The 16,496-nt window shown below is 41.4% G+C and overlaps 2 protein-coding genes across 3 annotated transcripts; both read left to right on the forward strand.

The window, feature by feature from the left end:
• Window positions 1–177: 177 nt before the first annotated feature.
• Window positions 178–5,447, forward strand: gpr17 (G protein-coupled receptor 17). Its single transcript, XM_026345667.1, has 2 exons — window positions 178–376; window positions 2,521–5,447. Exon 2 carries the CDS (start codon window positions 2,529–2,531, stop codon window positions 3,546–3,548), a length of 1,020 nt encoding a protein of 339 aa, XP_026201452.1. The 5' UTR covers window positions 178–376; window positions 2,521–2,528; the 3' UTR covers window positions 3,549–5,447.
• Window positions 5,448–5,630: 183 nt separating this feature from the next.
• Window positions 5,631–14,858, forward strand: inpp5d (inositol polyphosphate-5-phosphatase D). Of its 2 annotated transcripts, none has more exons than XM_026345666.1 (27): window positions 5,631–5,961; window positions 6,432–6,495; window positions 7,444–7,579; window positions 7,669–7,798; window positions 7,944–8,084; window positions 8,173–8,263; window positions 8,379–8,456; window positions 8,549–8,626; window positions 8,720–8,843; window positions 9,240–9,346; window positions 9,712–9,814; window positions 9,908–10,104; window positions 10,183–10,300; window positions 10,390–10,486; window positions 10,701–10,839; window positions 11,120–11,228; window positions 11,384–11,472; window positions 11,757–11,838; window positions 12,107–12,196; window positions 12,286–12,396; window positions 12,496–12,575; window positions 12,662–12,749; window positions 12,834–12,980; window positions 13,073–13,136; window positions 13,222–13,425; window positions 13,578–14,044; window positions 14,125–14,858. In XM_026345666.1, the coding sequence occupies exons 1-26, from the start codon at window positions 5,822–5,824 to the stop codon at window positions 14,041–14,043; spliced, it is 3,273 nt and encodes a 1,090-aa protein (XP_026201451.1). In that variant the 5' UTR covers window positions 5,631–5,821; the 3' UTR covers window position 14,044; window positions 14,125–14,858. The 2 variants fall into 2 exon arrangements, with proteins under 2 accessions (XP_026201451.1, XP_026201450.1); XM_026345665.1 differs by having other exon boundaries at window positions 13,578–14,035.
• Window positions 14,859–16,496: the final 1,638 nt, after the last annotated feature.

Below are 16,496 nucleotides of genomic sequence, written 5' to 3' on the forward strand. Positions count from 1 at the left end.
TATTGTGGAGCACACAAGTGGCTCTCTGAAGAGAAGGGGATAGTGAAAGAAAGGGTGGGGTCAAGGTTCAAACGAAAGGCTCCCATCGGGACTCCCTTTCTGTTATCAAATTTGTTGAGGCACAAAAAGAGCTACAGACTTACTCCCAAGAACATCTTGAGGGAGAGACAAGGGGGTTAGAGGACAGCATTCTTCATGTCAGGACTTCAGCTCCCCCAGAGCTCAGCAGACCAACTCTCAGTCTTCACTTTGCTCCACATACAACTGCTGCGCAACCCGTTGCTCCTGCACTGATTGTTGTCCACTTTGAATTGTTCCATAAGCAGCCAACCGCTTCTTCTGCTAGGGTGCTCTCTGAAGATATCTGGAGCTCAGGGTAAGTCTTTTTGATTTTGCTTCATATTTTGATCAAGCAGTAGGGAAATGTTTACTTCTAACTTCTTCTTATGTAAAAGTGTTGTTGCACAAGAGTGATTATTCTGAACAATATATGCTAGATAGGTATTTAATCTGTAAATGCGTCATATTTATCATGTTCCAAACAGGTCAGCATGTTCATTGATTTTGCTGAAGCACTCATCAGAATCTGTCAGTCGCTTTTTAAGATGTTTAAAATAAATGAGAAGTTGCCTCTTATTTAATCCCAGAACCACATTTTACCTATCTTGATTTTAATAGAAGAGTAAAAGTACACATTGCAACTGTCACAGATTTGGTGTCTGAAATTGACTCATGCCAGGATGCTTGGTTCCAGCACCTGCAAAGCTCTGCTTACACTTGAAGTGTGAAGAAAGCATATTTCACAATGATCTCTATTTAAGATGATCTATTTAGGATTTGGAATTATGAAAGCTTTACCATCCGGTTGTGCTGCTCTGCATTTGTTATCCCTGCTGGGATTTCAACCCTTTTCATTTGGGGGGGTTGAGGACTCTTGGTCCTGAATGTGTTGTGTCTGAGCCTTGGCTGAGAAATCTGCTCCATTGTGGGTCTCACAAAGGATTCACAGCACACACACACACTCAGTGAAAAGAGCCATGCTGCTATATCTACACTGGTTCCGAATGGGCCCAAGTTCTGGACAGTGAGCTGATGAAACAAAGATTTAAACCGGTCAGATTAAGAGAAGTAATCTCTTTGGCTTTCTTTGTTAGAGCCATGTACTGTTTCAGTATTTCATCACATTCCAGTGTTTGGGGGGAACCTCCATTCAGCTATAGAAACATCTGTAGGGGGACAAGTTCATTGCCAAGTTACACATGTTTGATATTGTTCTTGGATCTGCTAGAGAAGACCTTTACTATTACAGAGATCGATTCATTTCAGACTTTTCTCTTCACACCCCGCTGGTGTTTGTGTAGATGTTCTGCTGATGCAGATAAGGAGGGAAAAATAACAACAGTAAAGGAGTGGACAGTGGGAGCTTGCCAGAGTTACAGAGGAGTGGGTGCTCATTATTGAGGTGTGTCTGCATAGTTGGGAAAAAGAAGCCTTGTGCAATCCTCCGATGAATGCTGCGTCGATTAGGGGAAGTAAGAACAGTAAAAACTGTCCCACAGGAAGTACCACTCAAAATGTGATCAAGAATGTGTATTTAAAAGTAAAGATAAATGTTATCATTTCAGAGTGTCCCCTCCATGTATCTTCAGCAATATAGGAAATACTACTAAGATTGATACCACTCATAGAAGCTAGGGCCAGGAGGTGGTTAGCTTAGCTTAGCACAAATAAAGGAAATGAGAAAACAAGGATAAAATTCCTCTGACCACAGGTAATAAATTCCACCTACTGTCACTAACCACCCATAAAAACACTTTAACAACACCATTGATATAACAATTAAACAAATTAAACAATGTTAATTAGCTTGGAGATGCTGGTGGTTGGATTTTTTGTTGGCTATGCTAACTGGCTGCTAGTTCTAGCTTCACATTTAGCATATAGACATCACAAATAGTAAAAAACAAACAAACAAAAACAATGCAATTCAATTTCTGCTCCGCTATAGTTATTTGACAGCCTTGGAAAGGCCACTAGTTACCTTACAAATGCAGATTCATACAAAGATAATCAGCTAAGAAATTAGCTGCCGTTTGGTTTCACACCAAGAAGTGCTACTTCATGTATACTTGGTGTTGTTGGTCTACCACCTCTGACATCATCCTAGACATTTAGTGTAGATGTAGAAGATTATTTCTGATAAATCAAACTCCAAGGACAGATGAGCTGTAAAAAGCACACTGAATATTTAATGACTCTGACCTCCTGGACTTGAGAGTGTGCAGAGGAAGTCTAATACCCGAAGTGATTTGAATGAAGTAATTATCTACTCTCCCTGCCTATTGTCTGTGTGTGTGGGTGGACAGGGCTGGTTTCCTGTCACTAAGGTAGTTAGCTGTGTGAATACTAACAAAGAACTATTTAGCTATCAGAAACAAAAGTCACAACTGAATTACAAATTGGAATTGATTGTTCCTTTAAAAATAAAATCTAATTTCAACAGTTTTTCTTTCTTCTCAGGGACCATAATGGAGTCTGCTACGATGGACCTGCCCTCTCTTCTGTCTAATCAGTCATCAGAGAGCTGTGCAGTGGTCGATGCGACAGCCGAGAACACATTGTTTGGATGCTTCTACATCCTGGTTTTCTTTCTGGCGCTGAATGGCAACAGCCTAGCTCTCTGGATCTTCTCTCACCAGCGTGGTGCTTCCTCCCCAGCTAACGTCTTCTTGATACACTTAGCTGTGGCAGACTTATCATACGTGATCATCCTCCCGCTGAGGGCCACCTATCACCTCACTGGGGGTCACTGGCCATTTGGTGAGGTGCCCTGCAGAGTGGCAGGCTTTCTGTTTTATGTCAACATGTATGCCAGCCTGTACTTCCTGGCCTGTGTGGCGGGGGACCGCTACCTGGCTGTGGTTCACGCTGTGAGATCACTGAAATTTCGTCGCGCTCGCTATGCCCATATCATCAGCTTCTCTCTCTGGGCCCTGGTGACTGTCTCCATGGCGCCACTGCTAGTTACCCATCAGACTGCAGAAGTGGACGGCACAACAGTTTGTCTGCAGCTGTACAGAGAGAAAGCCTCACACAATGCATTGATCTCACTAGCTGTGGCCTTCACGCCACCTTTTCTTGCCACTCTGTCCTGTTACCTGCTCATCATTCACAGCCTGTATCGGGGCTCCAGGTTAGAGCCGGGCCTCAAGCTGAGGGCCCTGCGCACCATTGGCCTGGTCATGCTCATCTACGTGGTCTGTTTCCTGCCTTATCATGTGAGCAGGGCTACATTCATCCTGGGCTACAACCACCCTGACGTCTCCTGCCAAACTCGCAGAGGCCTGAGTTTAGCCAATCGCCTCACCTCCTCACTCACCTGTCTGAACGGCGCCATGGACCCACTGGTCTACCTGTTTGGGGCCGAGAAGTTCCGTGGAACTCTAACACGACTGTTTTGCAAAGATAAGGCGGGAGTGTCGGGAGCCACCAGTGGGGAGTTAAAGGGAACACATGAGAGTTCTTTGAGTGCCAAGTCTGAGTTCTGAGGAGGAAGGGTCTGAACACAAACTGGACTCTTTGCAGTCTAAATGCTTTTCAGCACAACCAAAATTGGTCTGATTATTGATTGACTGTGGCCTTTGTTTAATTCAGGGCTTGAGCTCATTCCACAAAGTGGCAGATGTGCTGTAGTAGCCCCTTAGGCCAAATTGAAGATCCAGTTCCAGTGTCCACCATAGGCCCAGTTCACTGAAACACCACAGATGTGACATCATATGACAAAACAGAAAGCACTTTTTGGAAAAAATATGACAATTGATGTGTATATCCATTGGCCAGCAAATAGGCTCATATTTCATTTTCAAGTTAACTGATTCTGAGAGTTTGCTTTTAAAGCAGATGAGTCTTAGAATAAATGTGGAAGCTGGTATTAAACCAAACCATGAGAAGACAAAGTAAATGAATTAGAAAAAAATAAAAAATTAGTGTTACTTTCCTGAAAAAACTTCAAGTTGATGTGATTTATGTGTCCAAAACCAAATGAGCAATGAGTGCTCAGCCAACAAGCTGCTGGTGTAGCTGTTGACTCTGAGGCTCACTCAAGTACATAGATGAAAGGGGACAGTGCCTGGCCCATTGGGCACTAAGAGGTGTCTCCAGTGAACACATTCAACAAGCTCCATCCACAAAGTGGTAAATTGACAGGTATTTTGAGTGGAAGAGATGGGGTCATCTTTTGTGCAGGTTGTGCATGTGTCATGCTTTTTTTCTAATTCACGCTTAATAAACACAACAACACATAAAAAAGATCTTTTTTTGTTTAGCTTGAAGTGGCCGCATTTGCATTCTTGTTTGTGAACCTTGTTTTTAGTATAAGACTATTTTTAAAGCCATGTACAAATCTATCTACTACCTATTACATTTCTTAATTTCTGAAGGACACCATTATGACGTTTACTTTGCTTATGCTTGACAAATCTTCGTTGTACATATATTTTTTTCTAATACAGCTTCCTGTGTTCTCTATGCTATGCATTTATTGTGTCACCCACATTTCTTTGAAATTGCTCAATTGCATTAGAGAGTATTTTATGTGAGTCTGTTTAGCTGCACAGACAGAAAGACATGATTCACACAGGTTAGTAGGATGTGAATCATATATGTTCTTTGTGACTTCACCATGTAAATAATAATTATTTTCCTAAAACATCTTATTCAGTGAAAATGCTGAGTAGGAAGAGAATCCACTAACACTGACTGACTCTCATTTCGTTTTGCATTTCCTCTCTTGTATCAATAGCACATGTTTTTTAAATGCCACTACTGTATATAAAAAGAGTGTTGACATGATTACAATTGCCATGCCATGTCTTGAAAGCAAAGCTATGATTTCACGTCCTCTGTACAAGAAATCATGTGTCTTCTCTTCACTGTCACTGCATGTCTGGGAGGTTGACGTGCTCGCTGTCGAAGTGGTAAACCTATGCAAAGCGCAGAGACAGAAAGCTCTGCGACTGCTGTGAGGTGTAGTTCTCTTTTTGTGTCATGTGACACATGTTGTGGTTTGTGCGCAGCTTTTTTTCCTCCTTCTATTTTTGCAAGACTTCCTGTCCATCACATGAACACGGCAAGCTTTTCTAAACTTGTATTTCCTGACTGTTAGCCTATGTAATTTGAAGAAACCCGAACTCTCCTGATTCATATTGCGTGATTAAACATTTAGCAGTCAAACTCAGGCTGGGTCTTCCTTGTGAACATACAAAGAACGATGATTTGATCTTTAGAAAAGCCATCAATGCATCAGATGAAGATATTATACAGTGAAATCACTCACATGCCAATTTACCAATAAACATATTAAACTATGAGAAGAAACAGACAGGTAAGCTTTCTCTGCTTCATTCTTTCACTTTACTTACTAAGACCTCAAAGATATTTTGAACATAAACAAACGGGAGCACAGACACTAAAAATAGGGATGTAAAATAATCATTGAACTAAAGTGTTAAAGTGTTCTGCTCTGCAAGTGAAAGTCTGTTTTGCTATGAACAGCACAGTGAATCAGACTTAGAACAAGCAGAATGGAGGCACCAGGGCCCTCCTCTCTTAACATTTCAAATGAGGAAGTCCAGAGCTGAGCTAGTAGCAGCTTCCTTTTACAGCTTTCAGAGGCAGGGGATGAACAAGGACCTAAAGTTTACGCATTGAGAAAAAATGAAAATAGCCAAGAAACAAAACTGAGTCTCTGTTGGTTTGCTTGGAATATACTTTAAGAGCAGATGCAAAGCTCCTGAGCGGAGACTCTTCGGTGAGAACCAGGATGCAAAATTTTCAACCTTGGTACCATGGTAATATAACTCGATCCCAAGCCGAGGATCTTCTATCCAAAGCAGCCAGAGATGGAAGCTTCCTTATCAGGGACAGTGAGTCCATACAGGGAGCGTATGCTCTCTGTGTTTTGTAAGTACACGCTACTTGTTTCTAAATGTTGTGCTTACAGTTAATAGTAGTTGCTCTGGTTTATGACCAAACATAAATGTGTATGGACCAGAAAATGGAAGTAAAACTGATAGGTTGATCAAATTTTAGAACATCAAATACTTCGAAATGTTAGAATATGGACATGTCTAACATGGCACGCTTCAAAATTAAAGTTACCACTGTTGTATTACACTGTATAATACATTTTTTCACAAATGCACTGCGACGCAGGACAAGTTCCCCTTTATTTGCATATTGTGCTGCCAGAAAGCTACACCCTTTGCCCTCTGCAACCATAATTTTCATGCAAATGGAAAATGTCATTTAAAAAGCTACCTGAACTGTTCTGATAGCACGTTCAACATTGAATACATCAGCATGTTTAACTCAACAAAACTCACGTCAGTCTTCAGTGACAGATTATTTGCATTTCATTATTTCAACCACAGATACCAGAACTGTGTGTACACGTACAGGATCCTGCCAAATGAGGATAAGAAGCTCTCTGTCCAGGTGGGATGACACCAGCCACCATTACCTTTGTCCATAATAAAAAAGATCATATAAGAATAAGCTGTTGTGGTTGTTAAGCTGTGACCCTAATTTAGCAAGGAGCATAGTTAGAGAGATGGTCAGTCCATGCTGTCAACTGAAGGTTGTCCAATAACTGCACAAAGAATTCAACTAAAATGAAACCGGGGTAAAATGTAATGCAATACACAAGCGGGTCAAACATTTGCAGTTAACACTCAACACACATTAGTGTAAATATTCATGGTGCAAGGCAAAATATGCCATTTCCTGTTCAAACAAGTCAATAGAGGAGGTTAAAAAAATGCACAGTAGTGTGTCAACTATAACAAGCAGCGTGGTTAGCCTTAACCAAAGGCTGCCCCTTCTTCTCTACAAAGCCTGGCATTAGTGTCATGAATATATTTTTCACATTAATTAATTATGAATGAATTATGTCTTTATTACTTTTGCACAATTTATGCTCATAAATGCTGCACATGCACAGTTTGCAAACTGCTTGTTTCGGGGTATCTTTTTATTTTATTTTAGGCACTGCTGACTATGATAAGCGTAGTGAGAGCGGTAGGAGCTATGTCAGGTAGACGCTGCAGCAGTAACAGTAATGATGATGTGAATGGTTTTAAAAGTTCACAGCCGCTGTTAGACAATTCTTAGTTTGAAATAATAATTAGTGGAATTGTATATCTTTATGAATTAAGTTAAGTGTAACAAACATAGCTGCTTTAGGAATTTAGAGAAGAAGAGGAAGCCACATTGAGCATAAGTAGACATATTTGACATCATATGGGAAGTAACACTTAAAGGTTATGTCACCTGGTTTAGTAACAATAGGAAGAACAGACAGACACATCACATTTCATATCTTCTTGTGGCTTTTGCACCAAGAAACATGAGCCAATGGTGTTTCTGTTGTGATCTGCCCTTCAGGCATCTGAAGGAGTCCCTATCAGGTTCTTCACTATGCTGCCTGAGCTGGTCGAAGCATATTACAATCCCAACATGGGTCTGGTCACACATCTGCAGGCCTCCGTCCAGAGGGAGGAGGAGATGGACGAGGAGCCAGGTCAAAGAGCTTTACTTTATATGTACAGTGGCTGTTCAGTGTCATAGATTTCAAAGATCCTAAATGTGCCACGTGTGTTTGTGCTTCAGAACCCAGTCTTCCACCACAGCTTCCACCTCGAAACTTCAATGATGTCAAAGAAAATGACTCTTTTGATCAGTCCTGCAAATCTTTATCAGACACCTACCTGATGAGACTGCAGCATATGGACCTGTCCACGTAATGTCACATTTTCCAAAGTATTCAGCGAGTTAGGACTTTGATAATGCTCTGTCAGTCAGTGGGCACAGTGTGAAAATTCATACAAACCACTGACAGTGATTTGACACAGTGTTTAAAAGCTCCCTGTGATACATATTTCCAGAATACCTGAGGAGCATGAAAAGGCAATCCAAGAATACTTTAGGACGTCGATCTGCACAGATGCTGAACAAGCACAGAACGGTAACCACAACCTTCCTGGGCTAAAGAAGCTAACTATGGCAATCTGCAAAAATCTAAACAGGTAGCGTTACCAGCTGACAGAATGTGTTATACTGTAAAGATTTTAATGCACAGGCCTAATTCAAGCTGTCATCTTTTCGGTGAGGTAGTGAAATTTCTCGCATCCTCCCAGTACTGGAGGTCTTTCATAAAGTGCTGGACCAACAACTCTCCCCTGGGCTTAGCCAATTTCCAAGACAAGTGAGTGGCATTTAATCTTTGATCCAGGCTTGAAAGTTTGCTGTGGTCTCAAATCACACACACACACACACACACACAAATGATTATCATCTTTTATTTATTTATTTTTTTTCAGACTTCTGCTGACTCGAGTCAATCTGTATCCTTTAAGCTTGAGCAACTGACAAAATTGCTCTACTCCATAGAAGATAAGGTGAAGTACCTTAGCTTACCTCCAACAACGTTGGTTTTTGACATGTCACCAGGTGATTTTAAGGATGACACTTCTCAACATCTTTTTTTCAGACTAAAAGTTCGTTGTTTGAGTCTGCTGGATATGACGGTGGTCACAGGAAATCTCTCATACCAGCCGTTACATTTGAGGTGCTTCTGTAAATGTATTGTTGTATCATGGTGCAGAAAAAAGACACGTCTGTAGGTTTGCACTTTATTTAATCAGTTTCCCTTTTCACTTAGGTCAAGCAAGAATCTCTTGGTATTAACACAAAGATGTTCCTGAAAGTGGATGTTGAAAGTGGGAAGCTCTTCTTCAAAAAATCTAAAGATGGACCAGAAGACAAATATTTTGTGCACAATAAAAGTAAGGAATCACAATGCACACTTTCACAGTGCACAGTCGCGCCATGACCGACTGAAATGTAGCAACAACTACTGATTAGATGGTCAGGACATTTGTAGACTAATGATTCCCAGAGCAGGACTCTAGCAAACCATGAGGTTAACATAGTTTGCTAGATTTTAATTAGTCAACTACTGTACTTTGGTTAATGACCAGTTGCAATAAGAATTAATGATATGCTTTAGATATATTGGGTGTATTTAGGTCAAATAACCCAACTAACTAAACTAAAGTTGCGAGAATGGCATGTCACTCAAATTACTATTGTACAGTACAGTGTCAGAGCTGCAGACATTGTGTGTTTATTACGTATGACAACTGTAAACCACCAAAACATTTAATTAATTTTTTTTTTAGTCTTGCAGTTGGTGAAATCCCAGAAAATGCATGCCAAACTTGTCATTGTGGTGGAGACAGAGAAGGAGAAGATTCTGCGTAAAGAGTTTGTGTTCGATGACACAAAGGTAACAAACCTGGCCTGAACTCGATTTTGCTTTATACCCCTCAGAACTAAAGACTATAGGACGCAGTTCTCTCTTGAATGAAAGTTGTGGCTCATTGTCAGTGCTATTCTTGGGTGCTTGCATCAAACCCGCAACTGTCATTATATTTGATGTGACTTTTTTCAAAACTAACCAGGCTCTTTCCACCCAGTGAGAAGAGCAAAAGCAAAAATTTAGACAGCCTATAATATATAAAATAATGGGTCAATGCATTTTTTTTACTTACTAATTGTAAGATGCTTAAATCATTCAGTCAGAAGTAATTTATAATACAATATTAGAAAGTGTTCAGTATTAGCAATCATATTTTTTATGTATTTCACCAGAAAAGGGAAGGATGTTGTCAGCTACTTCAGCAAATGAAGAACAAGCACTCTGAAAAGCCTGAGCCCGACATGATCACAGTGTTTATTGGCACCTGGAACATGGGTAACAATATTAACATCGTAAAAATTTGAATCAATTTGAATTTATCATGGATAAAGCAACACTGGAGTAAAAGATTCTCCCATGAAACTGCAGGAAACGCGGGTTCTCCCAACAACATCAAGTCCTGGTTTCAGTGTAAGGGCCAAGGGAAGACACGAGACGACACCGCAGATCAAATCCCGCATGATTTCTATGTCATTGGGACACAGGAGGATCCAACGGGTGAGAGGGACTGGGCGGACACAATTAAAAGTGTCTTGAGGAACCTCACAAATATCAGCTTCAAACAGGTGAGTGATTGTGACAAAGTAACAAAGAGAATGCCGCTTAATGCTTTTACGATATAATATATGCTTCCCAACATCCAGGTGGCTATTCACAGTCTGTGGAGCATACGGATTGTGGTTCTAGTCAAGCCTGAGCACGAAAACAGGATCTCCCATGTTTTCTCTGACAGTGTGAAGACGGGGATTGCCAACACTCTGGGTAAGCAGTTCCACTTCTCCACAAGCCACCTAAAGAGTTGTCCAGAAAGTTCACTGACCACCACCATTCACTGTGATGTTTATGTGTAGGAAACAAGGGAGCAGTGGGAGTGTCCTTCATGTTCAATGGCACGTCTTTTGGGTTTGTCAACAGTCACCTGACCTCTGGAAGTGAGAAGAAGCTCAGGTGAGCAGCTGGAAAATTAGCTCATTATTAGACTGGTACAAATGTATGTATATGTAGGAAAAAGTGTTCAGCTGGAGCATATATTATATTTTTAAACTTTACTAGATGTAAGCTTTTTGATGTTATGTAAAAAGTCTATGTGTGTCACAATAGCAATAAAACGATCAATGCATGTATACCCATTTTTTTGTAATCATTTTTGCTGTATTTTCAGACGCAATCAAAACTATGTTAACATTCTGAGATTTCTGAACCTGGGAGATAAGAAGCTCAATCCATTCGACATCACACATCGGTTCACACACCTCTTCTGGCTTGGTGATTTGAATTACCGTGTTGAACTCCCATCTTCAGTAAGTAGTCAAGAAGAACAATAACACAAAAACAGATTGAGTATGGTGCTGTAAGTGCTTCTGTTGTTATAAATCTTCCTAATAGTGGCATAGAAATCCACAAAGATATAAATGTGTGTGCTTTTCTATGCAAATTTACAACAGAAATTAGAGATCCTGCAGTGTTGCAGTTCAGTGACTGATGCATGAAAGAGTGTGCTGGTTGGCAGGTGTCTGAGCTCTCAGCTGCTGACACTTTCAGGCAGGAAAAGTCACTATTTTGCACTGTTTCCCTCCACAGGAAGCTGAGAACATTGTGGCAAAGATCAAACAGCAGCAGTACCAGGAACTCCTCAGTAAAGACCAGCTTACCATGGAAAGGAATGATGGAAAAGTCTTCTTGCACTTTGGTGAGCTGTGACCACTTTTAGAAAACACTCAGCAAACTGACCAATGTAGGCACAATGTATTGGATTAAAACAACTCTTTTTTGTATATCACTGCATTTGTATTGGCATTAATTATAATATTCAAAATACATCTTGCTTTTCTGATGTGATTGTAGATGAGGAGGAAATCACATTTGCACCCACATATCGATTTGAAAGAGAAACAAGGGAAAAGTATGCCTACACAAAGGCCAAGGCCACGGGGGTGAGTTTATATTTAGTCTCTTCCCTGTATAACTCCTCTCATGGACCATAGTGCAGAAACAGTCAAAGCAACTACAATATTGATGGCTCTGGGTTTAGGTCCAAAAGTCCATGTGATGGTATATTGTTGCTGATAGAAAATGTTGTGGGACTACTCATCTACAGGCACCGGGATCAATTAAGGACACATGGGGCCTCAAAAATTTTTGATAATGTTTCCACTAAATAAATTTGAAAAATCTTATTTTCTGAATTTGTGCATGTATGACAAATTTAACTTTACAGACAAAATACAATTTACCCTCATGGTGTGATCGTGTCCTGCGGAAATCATACCCTCTGGTTCATGTTGTATGCCAAGCATATGGTGAGTAATTTTCCCTGAACAGTGACTTCCTAGGAAAGCATATAATTCAACAAACTTTCCAGTAATGAACAAATACCAAATGAATCTTTACTTGGGATTAACTGGTACATTTTTCTCAGGATTACGATATTCCTTACAACTAGTTCCACAAAACTTTGGTCTTTTCATAAAACGTCCTACAGAAAATCATAACAAAATAAAATATGACAACATGAATCAGTATAACAACAACCACAGTGTAACAACATCTCTTAATTGATACTCACAGGGTGCACTAATGATATCATGACAAGTGATCACTCGCCAGTTTTTGCCTCATTCGAAGTTGGAGTAGCTTCACAGTTTGTCTCCAAGCAAGGTACGTAGACTGCAGACTACACCACATATTAGCTTTTGTTGTCTGGTTCATAAACTGTGATATGACGCTGTCATTGTTTCTTTTTTCAGATCCAAACAATGCACAGCAAGGCGGGATACAGATCATGAACTGCAAGGCCACTTTGTACACAAAATCAAAGACCAAGTTCTTCATTGAATATTATTCCAGCTGCTTGGAAAGTAATGTTTCTCGTTTTTATTGCCCACATTTCTTGGATTCTTCTTTAAATTATGATAAACTATGATTATCGATATGCAAATTTCTCTAAATGTTGACAGAAACAGTCAAGACTTCAGAGGGAGACAACAAGGAGCACTCAGACGGGTCAATAAAAGTTTGGTTTGGAAACCAAGTTGAGGTAATGTGAAGGTGCAGCTTTTAAGTATGGCAGAGGGAGAATTGTGTCTGGCGGTCGTCATTCATTGTCTTTTCTGACTTTTTAAGCTCACCCCCATCATCTCTGACCCAGAGTACCTATTGGACCAGCACATCCTCATCTGTGTGAAGTCGACAGACAGTGACGAGTCTTATGGTAAAGAATGTGCAGACAGTTTGTGAGCGACAGATGCACGTAATTGAGCAATATTAACAGGCTGCTGGTGTGTTATCTTCAAAGGTGAGGGCTGTGTTGCTCTGCGAGCTGCCCAGTTCTGTTACACAGAGTTTCAAGTCACACTGACTCACCACGGAGAAAAGACAGGCGTCTTGACTGGGGGCATCCAGTTACACACGTCTGAGGGCAAGACCACAGAGAAGTTGTATGGTGAGTCTGGAAATCAGCTCGGGACTTGCTTGTTTTCCCTACTTTCTACTTCAGCTCTTAAAGTAACAATTCCTGTACTACTCTGCATTCAGATTTCATCAAAGTTGAGAAGGATGACCCTGTCACTTCAAAATGCAAAGGCGGCGACTTCAATAAGTGAGATTTTTTTTCCCTCTGTTGGTTACATCAGAATATCTCAGACATGATTCCCTGCTTATATTTTCTGTCTTCTTGTCGACAGGTTTTCCACCACCCAAGCACATGATATTTCTAACCCCAACTACATGGTGGGAATGGCTTTCAAAGCTGGGAGTGTTATAGACAAAGGCTGGAGTTACAGCATGCCACCGAAAAATGTTCCTACAGCTGGGCAAGTGGGTAAAGATTCCAAGAAGCCTGGTTATGATGTGGGTGCACGCAGTCCCCCAGGAAAACCTAGTCCGTTGTAAGTGCCTCTTTCAATTTGACATCAGTTGTAGTTTCACTGACTCTGACTCTTAGTGCACAGGAAACCCTGTCTAAAAATAACAGCCAGTAGATGATTTGATGAGCAGAAAATGAAACTGAATCTCTATTACCGGTTCCTTTGTGCTGTAGGGGTGAGGAGGAAAAATCATCGGAAATGTTTGACAACCCGCTATACGGTTCAATGGGAAAATCCCATGGTCGCAGCAAGGACCAAGACCACCAGCAGAAGGACCATCTCGCACCCCCAGACCCAATGTTTGGATGTACCTTCAAACCTGCAGATGGAGAACCTGATCGCCCCCCGGTGCCCACCCCACGCAACCGTTCCTTCACCTGCTCAGAGACTAAACCTCAGCTACAGCCTTTAAACCCTATTACTCTGCATCCCTTATCACAGAAGAAACCTGTGGTGCCCTCTCGCTCAGAAGGGGGGATGGCACACCCCCGCCCTCCTTTGCCTGCTAAGTCCCGACCAGCCATGCCAGAACCCCAGATCTCTAAACCCAGAGACTACAGAGAAAGCTCTGAATTACCCAGCAAACTCAGGCTGCCGGTGAGACCAGGCCAGCCACAGTCTCAAAAAGACAGTAAGTAAGGTAAACTCTTCATTTGTTTTAAACTGCAACACAAATATGTTGATGTTGATGATGTTAGAAACTTTTTACAATTTCTTTAGTGCATCCTGAAGTTCCCAAGACGGGGCGTCCTGTGAAGTGAGATCAGTTTGCAGCAATGGTCGACAAAGACTGTTCGGCTTCCTGTCCAGCATTTTGGAAAGACCAAATAGAGCGCATAGGCCGAGTGACTCGCCCTCACATATGACTGATGAGTGGATGTTCATCTGTCAACATCTTGGGAAATACTTCTAATTTTTTCTTCTTCTGAGAATGAGGTTAAAAAATGTTCTTTTGTCTTTCCAATATTAACAACCAGGATTCAGTTAGCTTAGCGCAAGGGCTGGAAGCAGGGCAAAACCGTTAGCTTGGCATTGTTGGATTGTAACGAAGTCCTCTTACCACATATTTCACACCTTTGCAAAGAGTCAGGTTAGCTGCCCCCCCTGTTTTTATGCTAAGCTAAGCTAACCAGCTGACAACTGTAGCTCCGTATTTAACAGACAGTACATTATGTGCTCAATCTTCCCTTCCAACATAACGAATAACCCTATTTCCCAAAGTGTCAAACTATTTTTTTTTAAGTTCTATGCACATTAGAGACACATTTTCAGACTTCATTTCTGCTAAGCTTGCATTACAGAACTCTGCTCATAAATACGTTCAATTTACAGTAGAGTTTCACACTATACAGTAGCTAACGAATGTTTACCACAAAGTATTGTCTTGCACAGACATTGACATGTTTGACTCAAATGTGTAAAATGCTCCAAATAAATTGAAATGTTAAAGCTTTGCGGGACTTTATTTTGTTTGAACCATTACCTGTAGAACCCTATTTAAAAACAACATGCTCCCTCCTGCTGCTGTCAAATTCTACATTTTCTCTTGTCTTCTGAATCCTAAAAGGTTTTAGTTTCAGCCTTTGTTTCAGGACCTGGCACCTTGTTATTGTTTAGTAGCCTGTTTCACTCTCTGATTCCTGGACACATGCTGTCGATGGACAAGATGCTGAGCCCCAGACTGTCTTAATGGAGCAACATGTCCACAGTTTCCCTCAGGCCCTAACCCAAACATTTTGTCTTCACTTTGTTCGTTCTTACCTTTTGTTGTTTCTCTCAGTTTGTGAAGAACTACTACAGGAAACTTGACACAGATTCACCTACGGCCACGTTCAGACACACAGTAGTCCTTTTAGTGTGAAACATCTGATGCTCTGTGACTGTTTTAGTTTAAAGGAGTAACCTGATATTTCTAATGCAGATGTTCATTGTTGTACTGATCTAAAGAGTTTCGTGTCCATCCAAGCTTTGAATTGCTCCTGCCATCAGTCTCCTTCTCCCTTAACACTGACAGAATACAGAACAGCGATCACACCCAGACCAAGAAATAAATGGCAGTCTGCAGCACAGCCTGTGCCGGTGTTGTGTGGACGCCTGTTACACCCATCGAGATGTGTTTGCCCTTACATTAACTAGAAACTAACCCTGTCCTAACCCAACCCACTGAGTGGGGGGGAGCTACATGTTGTACAAAAAAATGAAAAGGGGACATGTCTCGGATGGGGAACAGGTTTCCACACAAGACCGACACAGGCGTGTGAGGTTGCATTTGGAAACTCACAGTGAGGGATCAGAGAAGACAGATATTGTGACCTGTTGAGCTTTTTGATAGAGGAGAAGTGAGGGAGTGGAAGAACTGGGGATAAAAGGAAGGGGAGTAATGGGGACGATGAGATGAGGACAAAGGAGGTAAAGGGGGGAGGTGAAGTAAGGGGGGAAGAGACGGGGGATAAAAAGGGTGGGAGAAGGGGTGAGGAGAAGGAAGGAGGAGTGGAGCAGGTCCATGTCAGCTGATGGGCCACAGAAACACAGGCTCCTCCACAGGTGAGGGCGTCTGCTGCAAAAGTAACAATAACAAGCTGCAGGTCAACAAAACTCTAACAGAAAACTTCATCCACCCTAAAACCTTCACGTTATTAACACAGGTCTGTTCCATGTTACTGCCACGTTCAACTGGAAAACTGATGATGTGATTTCTATATAAACGCATCCTCACTCTTTTAAAGATCGTGCTGAAGAAGCTGCCGAAGCAGTCTTCAGTCTCAGCCTCCTCGATTGTTTCTCTGTGGTCTGTGTGTTTGAGCTGAGATGGAGAACTGATGGTCTCCTGTTGGGACTGAAGCTCTTGCCGCACAGAGTTTGTAGAGATTGGTGTCACCACTGAATCTTCCAGTGGAACAGGATGGATCATTGTTCTTCTCCGTCTGCTGAAGCATCTTATCCACAGTGACGGTTTCTTGTTAGTTTTCCTTCTTCTTGTTGGTGGTTTTTGTTCAGAAGATGTCAGGTCAACTTGCAGGATGTGCATTGGTGCATTTATGTCCTGCAAGGAAACAATTAGTTTCTCTTCTTCTGCAGGTCCTGAAGGTTCA

This window comes from Anabas testudineus, chromosome 4 (assembly GCF_900324465.2).
Source record: "Anabas testudineus chromosome 4, fAnaTes1.2, whole genome shotgun sequence".
NCBI classification, from domain to species: domain Eukaryota; kingdom Metazoa; phylum Chordata; class Actinopteri; order Anabantiformes; family Anabantidae; genus Anabas; species Anabas testudineus.